At 49.1% G+C, this 17,167-nt stretch overlaps 1 protein-coding gene across 5 annotated transcripts in view; it reads right to left on the bottom strand.

Annotated features, from left to right (window-relative positions):
• Positions 1–10,506: 10,506 nt before the first annotated feature.
• The window catches only part of LOC146339185 (fatty acyl-CoA hydrolase precursor, medium chain-like), a 68,534-nt gene continuing 61,873 nt past the window's right edge, over positions 10,507–17,167 (bottom strand). For all 5 annotated transcript variants that reach the window (XM_084812356.1, XM_084812358.1, XM_084812359.1 and 2 more), the window contains 2 exons: positions 11,678–11,750; positions 10,507–11,587 (listed from right to left, as the gene is read on the bottom strand). In XM_084812356.1, coding sequence (XP_084668482.1) covers positions 11,401–11,587; positions 11,678–11,750 — 260 coding nt within the window. In that variant the 3' untranslated portion in view covers positions 10,507–11,400. The remainder of the gene's footprint in view (positions 11,588–11,677; positions 11,751–17,167) is intronic.

Raw genomic sequence — 17,167 nt, 5'->3', positions numbered from 1 at the left:
AAAACATTTATCTTACAGTTTCTCCTTTTAAAACATAATATAGAGGCTGTTTCCCCTGTTAATGTAGAGGTTACAGCTGCCAATCCAGATGAAGCCTTGGTGGAGAAGGAACCAAGTATCATGCATCTATGCAATGCCCAAATCCAAGTCTCCCGAAACCTGCCATCACTTCAAAGAGATGTTGACGGTAAATATGGTTAGAATCATAGAATAGTAAGGTTGGAAGGGGCCTACAAGACCATCGAATCCAACCCCCTGCTCAATGCAGGAATCCAAGTCAGAGCATCCCTGACAGATGGCTGTCCAGCCTCGTCTTGAACGCCTCCAGTGTGGGAGAGCCCACCACCTCCCCAGGTAATTGGTTCCATTGTCGTATTGCTCTAACAGTCAGGAAGTGTTTCCTGATGTTCAGCCGGAATCTGGCTTCCTGTCACTTGAGCTCATTATTCTGTGTCCTGCATTCTGGGATGATCGAGAAGAGATCCTGGCCTTCCTCTCTGGGACAACCTTTCAAGTACTCGAAGAGCGCTATCCTACCTCCCCTCAGTCTTCTCTTCTCAAGGCTAAATATGCCCAGTTCTTTCAGTCTCTCCACATAGGGCTTTGTTTCCAGTCTCCTGATCACCTTTGTTGCCGTCCTCTGAACCCTCTCCAGCTTGTCTGCATCCTTCTTAATGTGGTGCCCAGAACTGGACACAGTACTCCAGATGAGGCCTAACCAGTGCTGAGTAGAGGGGAACTAGTACTTCCAGGAAGCAACGCTTCTATTAATGCAGCCCAAAAGAGCATTTGCCTTTTTTGCAGCCACATCACATTGTTGGCTCATATTCAGCTTGTGATCGACAACAATTCCAAGATCCTTCTTGCTTGTAGTGTGGTTGAGCCACATATTCCCCATCTTGTAACTGTGCATTTGGTTTCTTTGTCCTCGGTGCAGAACTTGGCATTTATCCCTATTCAATTTCATTCTGTTGTTTTCTGCCCAGTGTTCCAGTCTATCCAGATCACTTTGAATTCTGTTTCTGTCTTCCAAAGTATTAGCTATCCCGCCCAATTTTGTGCCATCTGTAAATTTGATCAGCATTCCTTGCACCTCCTCATCCAAGTCATTAATAAAAATGTTGAAGAGCCCTGCGGTACCCCATTCGTTACCTCTCCCCAGTTGGAGAAGATCCCATTGATAAGCACTCTTTGAGTCCGATTCTGTAGCGAACTGTGGATCCACTGGATCCTTGTTTCATCTAGCCCACTTTGAGCTAGTTTGCTCATCAGGATATCATGGGGCACTTTGTCGAAAGCTTTGCTGAAATTGAGGTATATTTTGTCTACAGCATTCCCACAGTCCACAAGTGAGGTGACCTGATCAAAAAATGAGATCAGATTCGACTGGCAGGATTTGTTCTTGACAAATCCAGGTTGGCTTCGAGTCATCACTGCATTGTTTTGAAGGTGCTTCCAGATGGATTGCTTTATCATCTGCTCCAGAATTTTCCCAGGGATTGATGTCAGACTGACTGGTCTGTAGTTCCCAGGTTCCTCCTTTTTACCCTTTTTGAAGATAGGGACAACATTAGCCCTCCTCCAGTCATCTGGCACTTCCCCCGTCCTCCATGATTTCTCAAAGAGAATAGACAGTGGCTCTGAGAGTTGTTCTGCCAGTTCCTTTATTACTCTAGGATGCAGTTCATATGGCCTTGCAGAGTTGAACTCAAAGTAATTAGGTGTTCCTTGAGCATATGCCTATCGATCTCAAGCTGCAATCCTGCCCCTTCAGCCTGTACTTCGCCTTTGCCAGGGAGTTTCTCTTTTGGAAGAAGACTGAGCATAAGCAGGAATTGAGCACTTCTGCCTTTTCTTTGTCATGTTATCATTTTGCCATCCCTAATAGCTGAACCACCATTTCTTTACTCTGTCTTTTACTATGCACGTAGCTGAAGAAAGCTTTTTTGTTGCTTTTAGCATCCCTCGCTAACCTCAGCTCGTTCTCAGCTTTAGCCTTCCTGACGCCTGCAATTCTGTGCTACCTGCCTGTACTCTTCCTTTGTAGCTTTGCCTTCTCTCCACGTCCTACATGTGTCCTTTTTTGTTTTCAGGTCATCTCTAAGCTTTTTGTGAAGCCACATTGGCTTCTTCTGTTATCTTCCACCTTTTTTTCTTGTTGGAACTGTTTGTAATTGTGCCTTGAGAATTTCCTTTTTTAAAAACTCCCACCCATCTTGGACTCCTTTTCTCATTAGCGTCACTTGCCATGGGACCCTACTGATCATTGTTCTGAGTTTATTAAAATCGGCTTTCCTAAAATCCGGGGTACGGGTTTGGCTACACTCGGCTTTTGCTTCCTTTAGACCCAAGAACTCAAGTATAACATGGTTGCTTTCCCCCAGAGTTCCTGTAACTGCTACTTTACCCACTAAGTCATCTCTGCTGTTTAGGATCAAGTCAAGGATAGCCAATCCGCTAGTTCCTTCCTCTACTTTCTGTAGGAGGAAGTTATCCGCCACACAAGTCAGGCATTTCCTGGAGGGGCCATGTTTTGCAGAATTGGTCTCCCAACAAATATCGGGGAAACTGAAGTCCCCCATACATCCTGCTTCCTTGAAACGTTGGCAATTTGCTTTTCCAAAGTTTCATCCTCGTCTTCTCCTTGATTGGGTGGCTGGTATTAGACTCCGACCACCAGGTTGTACAGCTCACCACTGTACTCATAGGTTGGGAGGGAAGGGTGGGGTAGGCTAGGATGTATTCCACTGGGTTTCAGTGGGAATAGTATGAAATAACATTAACAAATAAATTTGAAGCTCACATATTGCCTGCACCGTGTGGAAATGAAAGGAAAGCAGTGTTGGACTCTCGGAAAGTATACTCAGATAAAAGCAAAGGAAGGAAAGGGATCTAGTGTTCTGCTGAGTCCAACTGCAGTTCACACCGCTTCTCAAAAGCGGTTCTGTGTTCTCCCGCTCCACTGAAATGCACAGTGTTCCGTGTAGTTCCATGTAGCCATGTTCCATTCCGCACTGCCCAAACCAAGTAAGCGTTGTCGTAGAGCACTACGACAATGGAACCCATGACCTAGGGAGGCGGTGGGCTCTCCCACACTGGAGGCGTTCAAGACGAGGCTGGACAGCCATCTGTCAGGGCTGCTCTGACCTGGATTCCTGTACTGAGCAGAGGGTTGGACTCGATGGCCTTGTAGGCCCCTTCCAACCCTACTGTTCTATGATTCTATGACCTGCGTAGGGTTATCCTTGAGAAGACAAGACTGGGGGGGAGCAGTATGATAGCACTCTTCAAAGACCTGAAGGGTTGTCACACATAAGCACGATGCAACTGGCTCTCTGTCAACCAAGACTGTAGGACACGAAATAACAGGTTTAAGTTACAGGAAGGCAGATTTCGGTTGAACATCAGGAAACATTTCCTAATGGCCAGAGCAGTCAGACAACAGAGCCAACTACCTAGGGAGGTGGTGTGCTCTCTGTTGCTGGGGTTTTTCAAACAGGCATCAAAGGAACAAGGTTTATCTGCTAATTGTATTAGAATTGCAGATATGTTTTTAAAATATCTTTTTCAAGTTGCTTTTATTTTCCCCATGAACAGTTATTACAAAACCTGGTTTCAAAATTGCAGCTTGGGTGAGTTCTGGAAAATAATTCATTAGACTTCTTGCAAGTTTTGATTTAGGGCATCTCTACACCAGCCTGAAATCCGGCATTTAAAATGGGGCTTTCTGCTTCTGTTTTAAATGCAGGATCACGACGATTCCCCCTTTCACGTGCTTCCTTCCCCCCTCCCCTCCCCCCCTCCCCTTATCTTGAGTCTTCCATTATCTTTCCTTGATCTCGCTCCTCTTCTTGCGGCTTTAACTCTTTTGTTGGAGGGAACTGAAGCGGAACACAAGGGGGTAATTTGAGAGAGCTCTGATCTATTTTAAAACTGAACGAAGGGCATTTAGTGCAGGAGCCTTGAATGATCATGGCGTCATGTAAAGAGCCCGCAAACTTCCATGGAGGAGCCATCTCCATCTCAGGGTAAAAGCCCGGTGTGAAGGAGCCCTTAACTAAGAGTTAAGCAGCAAAGCAAACACTTTGGCAAATCATGATGATACATACAAGGGAGAGCTACAAAGCCAGAAATACTTTTCCTTGGGCACAGGGGCAAATGGCTACCCCTGTTCGTAGTTTTGTCTGAAGAGCCTTTGAGAATGAACAAAAGCCAAGTCAGACATACTGGACTGTTGGAAAGCGAAGGGTAGCCTGAGACATGGAGGCTCTTCAAGCAGCAGCGGAAGCAGGAGTTCTGCAGCCTGCTAACCCCAAATGTGTGTTGGGCAACAGTTTTGCCTGCATGGTGTGGCAACTGTGTCTCACGCATTTATAATTACTTCTCTGGAATGACTCCTGACAGCCAAGATAGGTTCTGCAGATAAGCCTTTGAACCTGAGCTGTCATTAAGCCCCAAATCATTTCCAACAGGCATGTAGGTATTGAGCAGGACATCACAATAATCGGGCTGCCATGGGAACTTCTGGCTAAAGTGGCACTGACAGAAGGAAGGTGCCCCACCGGCCTGAATCCAGGCATGGACAGGTCGATAGCCAAGACACAACTGTCTGCTTTCACAACCTCCTTTGTGTACTGCTTGTGAAAAATCAGAGACAATTCCAAACAATACACACACACACACTCTGTTTTGGTTATACCGCCACCCACTTATAGAAATGTTAATTGAGTCATCACATGGACTGATCCAGTGTTCCTCAGTCTGTGGGCTGGGCCACACCAGGGAGTCTCAGCAATTCCCAGCCGTTTAAGCTGAGCTCCCCCTCCATCAGTCACCACCCTGCAGCCGGCTCTGGCCCCACAGCATTGTTCTGGGGCCTCACTCGTGTCCAGTTCTCTCAAGCAGGCCCAGGGGCAGAACGTCTGAGGACCCCTGGCACTCATTTATTCAATGTACCCACTAAATTGGGGGTGTTGAACCTCTTTCAGTCTTAGGGCCAAGTTTCATTTAGGGGAAGCTCTTGGGGCCCCACAGTGGTGGTGACATTCAGAAGAGGTGGGACCAAAGGTCAAAAATACCAGCATATTTTAGCTTAAAGTAAATCTTTTAGAATTGGGGGGGGGGGACAAAAGTGCTACCAGGTGGCCAGTGGTGGCAGGAAAGGGGGTGGGGCCAGAGGAAGGAGGCCCAGACCTAGGCCCCAGGTGGCCAGATTTGGCTGTGGGCCTGAGAATCTGCATTCCTGCACTAAATGTATTCACATGTATGTTAGAAAAAGGGGAAGCCATAAGTGGCTGGCGAGACAGTCGCGTAGGCATAATCAGAAATAAACATGTTGACACAGTCATGCTCTAATGAGTCAGCTAACGGCTCAGTCAGTTGACGTGTCTTGTGGCTAACGGAAAATTGTGAAGTAGGGGGTATAAAAGACTTGTGCATGCTTAGCTCAGGGTCCAGACTGCTCTGCACCCATTTTGCAAAACGACTAATAAAATAGTGTTGGATCCACTGCTGCCTGCCTGGCATCCTTTCTTTCAACCAGAAGCAAGAACTTTTGTCTAACAATTTGGTGCAGTGACTCAGATCCTGCTTCGGGGCGCGTCCCCTTCGCGCTGAGCTGAGGGGCCGTGGAGGAGGAGTGGCCACAGGCGGTTGTTTTACACTGCCTTCTCCGCACGTCGGCGGCAGCGAAGGCGCTTGGGGACCAACGTCAGAGGGAGAGGGAGACGTGATCACTTCTTTTAGGCACTGGCAGTGGATCAATAAAGCAGCTGGACGCAGCTGCGGGCAGGACAGAAGAGGCCTTTGGGGTAAGTGAAACAGCTTACATTAGGGGATAAACGCGGGACGGTGGTGTGTTTGTGATTGTGTGAGATGCCTACGGGCGAAGCGAGTGAGGAGCCCCGATCTGCATTTCCCTACCCCGGTGATGGGCTGGGTCAGAGGAAGGCGAAGCGCGAGACTTGTTGATTGAACTTACCACTGTCATGGGCGGGTCCCAATCCAAGCCTGAAGAAGAGTCCCCTATGCCCTTAGAGTGTTGTTTGCGCAGTTAGTCACATTTTAAGCAAGATTATGGAACTAAGATGACGAAGGATCGACTTGTCCTTCTTTGTGCCCGGGAATGGCCGGTATTAGAACCCAAATGGCCACCCAAGGGGTCTTTTGACCCAACCCTGGTATCTGCTGTGCGTATAATAGTAACACAAAGGGGAAGTTGAGACCAGTTCCCCTATATCGATTCATGGGCGACCTGCGTACCCCTTGGTGGCAAGCCCACTCCGTGGGTTGTCAAATGCATGTCTCTGGCTCTTCCCGTGGTGGTCAATGAAAAACCAACAAAGAAAGGGCCACCTAGGGTTGTGGCCACGGCACCGGAGGACCCACTGCTTCCTCCACTCTATGGGATGGCCGTCGCCAGACGCCCGCGCCCATTACATGCACCACCATCTCCTGAGGAGCCCACCCAGCGGCCAAATGCCCCCAAGGGGGACACCTCTCACGAAGTGGTGCCAGGGGACCCCATCCCTCTAGTTGAGTTCCAAGACACTTTCAAGATCGTTTAAATTCCCTTGAGAAAAAGTTGGAAGTACTGGAGGACACGTGGGGACCCTCGTCACAGGAAAGGGCCCCTGAAAAGGGCGGAGAGACAAAAGGGGGGCCTAGCTACAATTTGCAAAAAGATCCCCAGCCACCGGTGAAATTAGCCTTCCCCATCAGAGAGGTCCCCGACCCTACCGCCCAACATCCTCAAGGGACAATGTTTGTCTATGTCCCATTCACGACGTCTGACTTGTACAATTGGAAACAATTTAACCCTCCTTTTGAGGAGGATCCCAGCCCACTCCTATCCCTGATGGAGAATGTGAGGCTCACACACCACCCCACATGGGATGATACCCAAATGCTGTTAAACACCTGTTTCCTTAGTCAAAAACCAACCATCCTTGCGGGGGCACAAGCCAGGTTTAGAGAGGAACACCCCCAGGCAACTGAGGATGAGACGGCAGCGGCTCTGCCCACAGGACGGCCCGATTGGGGGGTGGCCATGGCGGCACAGAGACAGCTACATGCTGAGTATTTTTGGTTCGTTTTAGCGGGCTTCAAGCAAGCCGCGCAGAGGGCACCCAATTTGCAAAAAGTCCTGACTTTAAAACAAGACAAAAACGAACCTCCTGCCGTGTTCCTCCAAAGGCTAAGGGAAGCCTTCGCCAAGTATACTGATATTGACTTGCATGACCCAAATAATCTAAGGATTCTCACAACGCAGTTCGTGGGAAATAGTTGCCAAGACATCAGAAAAAAGTTGCAGAAGGTTGAGGGAGGATTGGTGCTGACGTAGGTGTTTTAGTAGAGGTAGCTCAGAAAGTTTATGAAAGAGAAGAAGAAGAAGAAGAAGAAGAAGAAGAAGAAGAAGAAGAAGAAGAGAAAGACAAGAGGCAGGCAAAGCTCCTCGCTGCGGTTCTCAGACCCGACAAAGGAGGAGCTAAGAAGGGAGGAAAAGGAGGGAGGAAGGGGTCCTCCCTGGGAAGAGACCAGTGTGCCTTCTGTAAGAAAATTGGGCACTGGAAGCGTGACTGTGAAGCCTTGAAGCAAAAAGAGAGAGAAGAGGGTGGGGGGGGGGGGAGAAAGGATTTTGCATAAACAAAAAAGAGACTAGGACATACTGGGGCCCGGCCCCCTCTTGGCCGTCTCTGAGGCAAGATGGGACCCCATGGTCAAAATTAAAGTTGGAGGCCGCTCCTACAACGCCCTTGTAGATACAGGGGCTGCCCTGTCCATCCTCCCCCTTAGCCAACCACCAATGGGAAGTGGGGGATCCACCACCATAATGGGGGTCGAGGGAAGGGCAACCCGAGTGCCTCTTTCTCGTCCTTTGTTCACCAAGGTTGGGAGAACACACCTGGAACACGCGTTTGTCTGTACCCCCTCCTGTCCGGTGGCATTGTTAGGAAGGGACTTATTGACTAAGCTCGAAAATTGAGATTGTTTTCACTTCTGACGGAAGGATGGAAGTACGGCTCCCCAAGCAACAGAGCAGTAACTATCAAATGGCCCTTTTGGTGGTCGCAGAGGAGCCTGCCTCAGAGGCAAATGAAGACTGGTGCTTAATAGAAAACAGAGTCAATCCTCCAGTTTGGGCCGGGGTCGGAGGGGCCTCTCGTGCAGCACCGCACAAAATTCCTCTCAAGAAGGGAGCCAAACCAGTTCATGTAAAGCAGTACCCCCTCTCCCGCCAAGGGAAGCTGGGCCTACAACCAGTAATAACGAAGCTCCGAGAGGAGGGCCGACTCACCGAGACAATGTGTCTATGTGTCCTACAACACACCCTCCTTGTAAGAATTCCAGAAGATCACGCATGGTTCACTGCCATAGACCTAAAAGACGCCTTCTTCAGCATCCCACTCCACCCCGATTCAAGGCCCTTGTTCGCCTTCGAGTGGGAGAGCCCGGAGGGTGAATCAAAGGTTCAATTAACATAGACAGTAATCTCTCAGGGGCTCAACCTTTCACCGGTCATTTTTGGTCAGCAACTCCAAAAGGACCTGGAGCCTTGGGTCCACCAACACCCTGAGGTGCATCTCCTCCAGTACTGTGACGATCTCCTGATTTCAGGCAAGACCAAAAGCAAGTGCCTAAATGGAACAGTCTCTCTCCTTAACCATTTAGTGGGGGGGGGGGCTATAAAGTGTCAAGGGAAAAGATGCAGCTGGCCCAACCGACTGTAAAATTCCTGGGCTATCACCTAACTAAGGGGACCCAGAGCCTGGGGTGGGAAAGAGTCAAAGTCATCCGTGACACCCCTGTCCCTGCGTCCCCCCGCGAATTAAGGGCCTATCTGGGGTTGACAGGATTCTGCCGGCTATGGATAGCAAACTATGGGGAGACTGCCTATATGAGGCGCTGCAAAAAGATAAATTAGATAAATGGAAATGGACTAAAGAAATGAATAAGTCTTTCCTCAGTCTCAAAGCTGCCCTTGTGTCGCCACCTGCCCTAGCCATACCAAACCCCAGTTGACCATTTAGACTCTATGTGCATGAGAATAAAGGCGTAGCCTCGGGCGTACTTTGCCAGGGAAAGGGCCCCTCCTGGAGGCCGGTGGGATATTACTCCAAGGTCCTTGATGTCGTGGCAAGAGGCTGGCCGAGGTGCTTAAGGGCAGATGGGGCCGCAAAGAGGGCAGCCAAGGAAGGAATCCAAGGGACAGTTCTCGTCTTACCCAGAAGAGAAGAGCGCCCCACATACTCCCCTTCCGAGTTGCAGATGGCACAAGAACACAGAGTAAGTCTCCGTGGCAACGGATGGATCCAGATGACAGATGGGAGACTGCTCCTACCGCAGACCCTGCAGGGAGCTATCTTAGAACAAGTGCATCACTCTCTTGGACATCCTGGGGCATCAGCCATGATTGACTATTGCAAGAGGCTGTTTTGTCTCTCCTGGCCTAACCGTACGCACCCATCGACTAGCCGCAACCTGTGAGGTTTGCCAGAAAATTAATTCCCCCAGGGCACCCCCTCCACCAAAGGGAGGGCGACCATGGCGTATTATCCCTTCCAGAGGGTGCAGATTGATTTTGCTGAAATGCCACCATGTAGGGGTTACAGATATCTGCTTGTAATAGTGTGTCAAATGACGGGGTGGGTAGAAGCATTCCCATGCAGAAACTGTCAAGCAAAAACTGTAGTTGCTACGTTGTTACAGGAGGTGGTGCCCCGGTTCTCCCTGCCTGAGGTTGTAGAGTCCAACCAGGGCTCACATTTCACCTCAGCTGTTATGCAAGGACTGGCGCGAGCTCTGGGGGTAGAGTGGCACTTACATTGCCCTTGGAGACCCCAGGCGAGTGGACAGGTTGAAAGAACTAATCGGAGTCTCAAGGAGACCCTAACCAAGCTCCAGCAAGGGGTAAAGCTTACTTGGGTTGAGCTTTGCCAGTAGCTCTAACAAAGCTTCAAAGAATGCCAAGAAAAGACATAAAGTTGTCCCCCTTTGAGCTAATGTTTAGATTCCCGCCCTGGGTACACTGCGGAAGGAGGGAAGAGGTCAAGTGGGAAATGGGGGATCAGATGTTGAGGGGCCAGTTGACTTCTCTACAGTCCGTTCTTTCACAGCTACGAGCTTACTCCGTCCCGTTCCAGAGCTTGCCGCTAGATGCACCCATCCATCTCTTCCAGCCGGGAGATGAAGTGCTGTTGAAAAAGTGGAATAAAGAAGCTCTAAAAGAAGGGTGAGAAGGGCCCTACCTGGTGGGACCAACCAGCCATTCATGTATAAAACTTGTAGGTTCTAGCAAATAGACACATTGCAGCCAGTTGAAGCCATTTAGACCACCCCTGCCTCCTCCTGTCACCCGGAAAGAACAGGAGGACACGGGCAACAGTCCTCTGCTCCCTGGCGCACACCCCCCCCCTGGAAGCTGCCAGGGACACAGGCGAAGAAACCACCCAGGAGCCACAATCGCCTCTTGCAATCCCAGCGGCTAATTGAGACCGCCCTGTCAAAACAAATGCTTTTGCTTTACTGCGCAGACAAAGAAACTCTGCTTTAAGACATGAGTAAAGACTTAAAGGAGGGAATTGTTAGAAAAAGGGGAAGCCATAAGTGGCTGGCGAGACAGTCGCGTAGGCATAATCAGAAATAAACATGTTGACACAGTCATGCTCTAATGAGTCAGCTAACGGCTCAGTCAGTTGACGTGTCTTGTGGCTAACGGAAAATTGTGAAGCGGGGGGTATAAAAGACTTGTGCATGCTTAGCTCGGGGTCCAGACTGCTCTGCACCCGTTTTGCAAAACGACTAATAAAATAGTGTTGGATCCACTGCTGCCTGCCTGGCATCCTTTCTTTCAACCAGAAGCAAGAACTTTTGTCTAACATGTATGACTAAAGCAGTGGTCCTGGTGAAAACTCACATGACGCACGCATGCATCACAGCAGGCCCAGTCCCACCAAGGGCTTCTTCCCTTCTGTGTGTGTGGGGGGGGGCGCCCCCTCTCACAGGGCCATATGCCAGTTATTGTTCTCTGTACTTGTGCTAATATAATGCTGAAATGGGCCACCTGATTAAACAGGGACACCTTTTAATCAATCAAAATGTTTTCTAATTGTTTAACACAACTGATTAACTAACTAGACATTGCAGCCCTACTTTCAGTTCTCAATATTTCTTCAGGAAATTCCAATTGGTCTGTAAACTCATCATCATCATTCAAATCAAATCATGATATTTCCTATATGCTGATGTAAATCACTGGATGCTTTGGCTTTATAAAGACCAGCTGATAGCAGCTAAGCAATCCCTTCAGAGTTAGAACAAGCTTTGACAAATAAATTTTCCAGACTGAAACACTATCAACCGGACGTGTACTGCAAGACAAGCAAAAACATATGTTGTCAGTCACAGCTCTACATGTGTTTCCTGTTCTTCAGTGAGTTTTCTCATTTTTTCAGGCAGGGTTTTTAACCAGAAGTCCACTTGGTTCTTTCTCAGCTTCTCTGCTCTCCTTTGCTCCAAGTTTAATTCCAGATACTCTTCATTTAGATCATACCGTGGCCATTCCACCAAACCTTTGCCATTTGGATCTCTAGAAACATCAGAGCCAAGAATTCAGTTTGCATTCATTAAAACTTTGCAGCCATCATTGCAGCAGTTTCAAAATAGCCAAGAATCTCACCCATTGCGAGCAAAGTTGCCCCAGTATCTCATGATTGTCCTGCTAAGTTGTTTCTCCTTCTCTGTAGATTCACCTGAACACAACAGACAAAAGAAGGTACTTAGTCCTGCAACACACAATTTACTTGGAATTCGCTACTTTAAAAAAGGATTTGATCAATTCATGGAGGAGGAGGAGGAGGAGGAGGAGGAGGAGGAGGAAGACAGGGCTATTAAAGGCTCTCAGCTATTTGCCATGATAGCTAAATGGAGCCTCCATAACCAGAGTTTTGATTGACTTTGATTTGAGAGATCCTGGGGATAAACATTGGGAGTGTGCTGCTGGCCCCTGGCCCCGTTGTGGGCATGCCAGGGGCTTCCAACTGGCCACAGTCAGAGCGATCTGATCATCCTGTAAGACAGGTGCTACTTATGTTTTAGACACTTGCACAATCGGTTTTTAGCATGGTCCACCACTTTGTTTTCGATTTGCAAAGCAAAGCAAGCCCACCACACATTCAGGCGCTCTTGACAATTAAGGCACAAGTTAACTGTATCCACTCTTGCTCAGAACTCCACAGTTCCTTGCTGGATCAGACCAAGGCCCATCTAGTCAGCATTCTTTGCAGATCACAACTGACAAGCACTGCTAGGTGGTTCACTGGAGGACTACAGTAGATCTTCTGCCCACCCTGGATCTAGGAAAGCAACTATCAGAAGGAAGCCAGAGAACAGAGCAGCCTGTTGTAATTCTTATGATCCATGCACTGAGCAGGGGGTTGGACTCGATGGCCTTGTAGGCCCCTTCCAACCCTCCTATTCTATGATTCTATGATTCTTTCTTGGCTTTGGAAATGGAACTGGAAACAGGATAAAATTCGGCTCACATACTTTGAAGGGGTGGAGGTGGGGTTGTTTGCACAACAGATCATAAATGCTTCGGATGCTTAGGTTGCCAGGCAGGACACTGGGCGCATGGGCACACTTGCGCAGGGAGCATCTACAGGACGTTTACAGGGAGTGGCGTTGAGCCTTTAATTCAGTCCCTTTCTCTGTGCTGAGAGAGGCACAGACCTCTGCACCTCTCTCAGCATGGAGAAAGGCAAAACGGGGGGTGAAGGGATAACGCCAGTGGGCATGGCCACAATCACTCATTGCCTGGCCCACAGAAGGCTGGGGGGGCAATTCAGCCCCCCCATCTCATTGCACTTCTGCACTGAATGCATTGCATTAAAAAATTCTGAAGCAGTTTGAGCTTGAAGCATCTTTTGCAGGGATATTTTTCTCTTCTAAAGTGCTGAAATCTAGCCATGACTATAACCAAGAAAAAGCCTCATGGCCTGTAACAGGTTTGTATGGAGGTTGAGATTAAATTGTGTCCTCAAAATGTGTTTGGTTTTTCGCTTCTGTCTAAGGGGCTATTTCCTATCAAATGCTTTCTGATACCAACTATTATTGCATTACCAATTATAGGAAGTTATATCCTGCCCTTCAAATACATTCTCAGGACAACTTAGTAAAATTCACGAATAGAAGAGAAACGTCTCAGGATGCCGAAACAAAGATTCTATTTGTAAAGGAAGTCCAACGCATGTCGGCCTATTTATATTTCAAGGCCTTCTTCAAGGTGCTGTGAAGACCACACATTACTAAAATAGCATAGAATTTCTAGCGTTAAGAAACACACAGGACATTGCATGCTACAGATAGGCCTGTGCAGACTTACTTATAAAAACACCTGCAGAAATTCTCACCATAAATATCTCCTACCAAAATTCACTGGTGACTCAGAAAAGTGTTCTGAAGGCTGTAGTTTATATTCTAGCTGTCAGAGACATTCTTTTTGAGAAGTTTTTGCAGGTGTTTCCAAGATATGCCAATGTGCTCCAGGCCTCTCATATCTGGGCAGGACTGTGCTGGAGAGGAAAGGGGGCGGCTGACTACTGACTACTGTTGACTATCACCAGGCATCTGACGCGGACATTAACTAGCTGCAAGAACATTTGCACCGGAGAATTTGTTTCGACCTTGCAGCCTTTCTTTGGGCCACAAACAGCGTGAATCTCATGATCCATTTCAGTATCATGGCGCAAACAAGCCCGGCTTTGCATCCATCCCTGTGGCAGAGACTCCTGCTCCCTTGAGCGTTCTCTGGACTGCGCCCAGGCGACAGCCCCACCACGTTCACCAGGCATCCTGCCTCTGCCTCGACAAGGAGAAGTCAAGGGGCATCAGGAATGAGACAACGCTCAGAGAGCATCAAACCAACCCTTTCAAACCCCATCGCAATCAGCAATGCTGCCTTTTCACCAGATAATATCAAATACAAACTGAGATCACAACCCACTGGGAACTATTACAATGCAATGAGTTGGAGCTGCAAAAAATACAATTCCCAATTAAGGTTTAATTCAGCCACGGGATGTGCTTCCACAGGAAGCTGGTGAGTCTCTTGGAGGTTTTCAGGGAAATATTGCACAACCTTCAGGTGTAATCCAGCTTGAGAATTCCTTGGGCTAGAATTACATTATATAAATACTATAAGAATAAATACAACAGCAATATGAAAGATTGGACACGATGGTCTTGTGGGCCCCTTCCAACCCTACTGTACTTATAAGCGATAAGAGCAAACCCCTGTATCAGTAATTTATAGCTCCATTAGTGATGTGTAACTCAATCCAGACAAGACAGAGGCACCGACAGTGGAGCCTCCTCAGACTGGATGAGTGGGATTCGATCTGGTCTAGGCTGGATCAACATGCCTTCCTCCGTAGCCAGTGTGCCGTCTCTAGCTCTAAAATCCGGCGTTTCTAAAACTGCTTTTCCGACAGATTATCCTGTTGCGGCACTTTCACGGCGCTCTCGGGGTTTGTGTGAGCTGAACTGTGGGCTGCTGGAGCCACGCTGGCTGGTGGAAGGGAAAGCTGTAGTAAAATTGTAACCTAAAAGCCACTGTATGTGTCTTAAGCAGCACGTAGCATTGTAAGAGCTGCGCATGCCTGGAATGAGTGAGCAGTAACCCTAAGATAGGGTAGCCAGGCAAACCGCTGGCAACCAATCAAAAGTGACACGCTGGCTGAGGAATGCAAGCTAAGTGATAAAACTGGAGCGCGGGGGTCGCCCAGGGTCGACTCTGCTTTGAGCGTGAGCTCCTCTGTCGAACTGTTTGCAAACAATAAAATCGAGTTGGACCCAGCCTGAAGTTGACTCTCCTCTTTGGGGCAAATTGGACTAGCCTCCAGGGGGCGAAACTGGCATTTTGTGCAACCGTAGTATAAGGCTTCTTACCTGAGATCTACCAGACCAATTTTGCCAACATTTAAGGATTTTATACAGGGGTACAATCTCAAAAACGACAGAATGATCTTGTAATAAAAATGTAACCTAAAAGCCATTGTATGTGTCTTAAGCAGCACATAGTACTGTAAGAGCTGCGCATGCCTGGAATGAGCAGACAGTAACCCTAAGATAGGGTAGCCAGGCAAACCGCTGGCAACCAATCAAAAGTGACACGCTGGCTGAGGAATGCAAGCTAAGTGATAAAACTGGAGCGCGGGGGTCGCCCAGGGTCGACTCTGCTTTGAGCGTGAGCTCCTCTGTCGAACTGTTTGCAAACAATAAAATCGAGTTGGACCCAGCCTGAAGTTGACTCTCCTCTTTGGGGCAAATTGGACTAGCCTCCAGGGGGCGAAACTGGCATTTTGTGCAACAAAGCGGCGGGCTGGGCCCAGGGAGGGCGGAGTCCTGTCTACCTGGGAGTAACCTCAAATTGCACTTTGCCGAGTACAGGAGCAGCGGGGCTGGGAGGATTCCTCTGCCTGCTGTTAGAGCATTCATTGCGCACAGGGCGGGGCGGGCGGTGGAGGGCAACCTCAGGCCTGCCATTTTAAAGCTCCGCGGTCCCCGGGACGCGCCTCGCCCTCTGCTGCAGTCCACCACCCACGGGGGGGGGGGCGGCAGAGAGCCGGCGTCAAGCGGCAGGAGAGGGACGGAGGGGAAGGACCTCGCCTGCTGCTGCTCCCTATGGATGGGCCCGGTTCTCTCCTTCCTCCCTTTTCATTCCTTTGCCTCGAGGAACAATGAGCTGGCATGGAGAGCCATCTTTACTCAGGAGTACATCGCATTTTTTCAAGGGGGCCTGAGACAGTCAGCAGGTTGCTTTTGGGTTCCCTTTGTAGAATATATTTTTAAAAAATCCCCACACAGCATCGCCCTGTGACACTCATTCCGGCAATGCCCCCCCCGCCCCCACTTCCTGCTTTTAAGAGCTGATGGCCCCCAAATGACCCCTAATCCCACCCGGACCGCCACTGTTGCTGCCGCTGCTGCTGTTTTAGCCCCGCTGCTGCTCAGCCACTCACGATGCCGCCTCTCCAGAGCAGCCTTGTCGCGCGCTCAGGGGCGCCGCCGCCGCAGCGGGAGAGAAGGGGGCGGGAGGGGGGAGCTTGCATGTCTACTTGGAAGTAGCTCCTCCACCGCACACAAGCGAGGGGGGCACGCCTGTTGATTCAACGCTGAGTGGGGGCGGGGGAGAGCGGAGGGTGCGCGGGTGCAGAGCTTTATTGATTTTGAGCCGATGGTTCCAACGTGCGCATGTACAGGATCGTCCCCAACCCCCCCCCCCATCCATTTCCCTTGACTGAGCAGGGAAAGGAGAACAGGGGTGGAGAACAAGCCCCTGCTCATTCACTGCCGCACACCAATGCAGTTCATGGCGTTGTTCTACTCACTCATCCAACCCCAAACTAACGCAGCTCCATGTGCTGTTTGCCCAGTGCAAGAGTGATTTTTTTAAGGTATATGTTGCTTTACTGGCTAGTGCCCCCAGGGACACAACTCCAGATTAAACTGGAAACAGATCGTGAAGCATCTCCATACAAGCAAGGAGATACAAGCAAGCAAGCTCCCAGAGAGTGAGCGAACAGGGAGAGCAAGCAGGAGTTTGGCAGGGGAGTTCAGTTGGGGAGGGCAAGGGGGAGGCCCCTAACAATTTTTTAAAAATTTCTTTTTCTTGTACCACACACTTCCATACCAGTGGGCCTCTGTTGTTAACCTCCAGTGAATAGAGGACAAAGCACAGGCTATTCCAGTACAATCAGAAAGCTAGAGACATAAAGGGAATAGAGACTCTGGAAGGACAAGACTCTCCAGTGGTGGTGACCTGCAAGGTCTGTGCCATGTTTGTTTTCTTGCCTGAGAACAACATGGCCCACACCTGCAACAAGTGCAAGTTGATCACGCTGCTGGAGGAAAAAGTAAGTGGACTGGAGCGGCAACTGTCGACCCTCCGGGGAATAAGAGAACACGAAGAGTTCTTGGACAGAACGGTGGAACTACAGCAGCAAAGCGAAGAACAGAAGCTAGAAGAGCAACAGCAAGCTGAGGCAGAAGAGGAAAATGCTGAGGTGAGGAAAAATGAAGTAGAGGATACTCCTTGGAAAAGGGTGACAGTTAGGAGCAGAAGAACGAGAAGCCACTCTACACCAGTGGAAGCAGTGGAGCTATGGAA

Source organism: Heloderma suspectum, chromosome 8, assembly GCF_057233095.1.
Source record: "Heloderma suspectum isolate Gila_16-S chromosome 8, 16-S_ref, whole genome shotgun sequence".
NCBI classification, from domain to species: Eukaryota; Metazoa; Chordata; class Lepidosauria; order Squamata; family Helodermatidae; genus Heloderma; species Heloderma suspectum.
The sequence above is the reverse complement of the archived record's forward strand: the minus strand, read 5'-3'. Positions and strand labels throughout refer to the sequence as shown.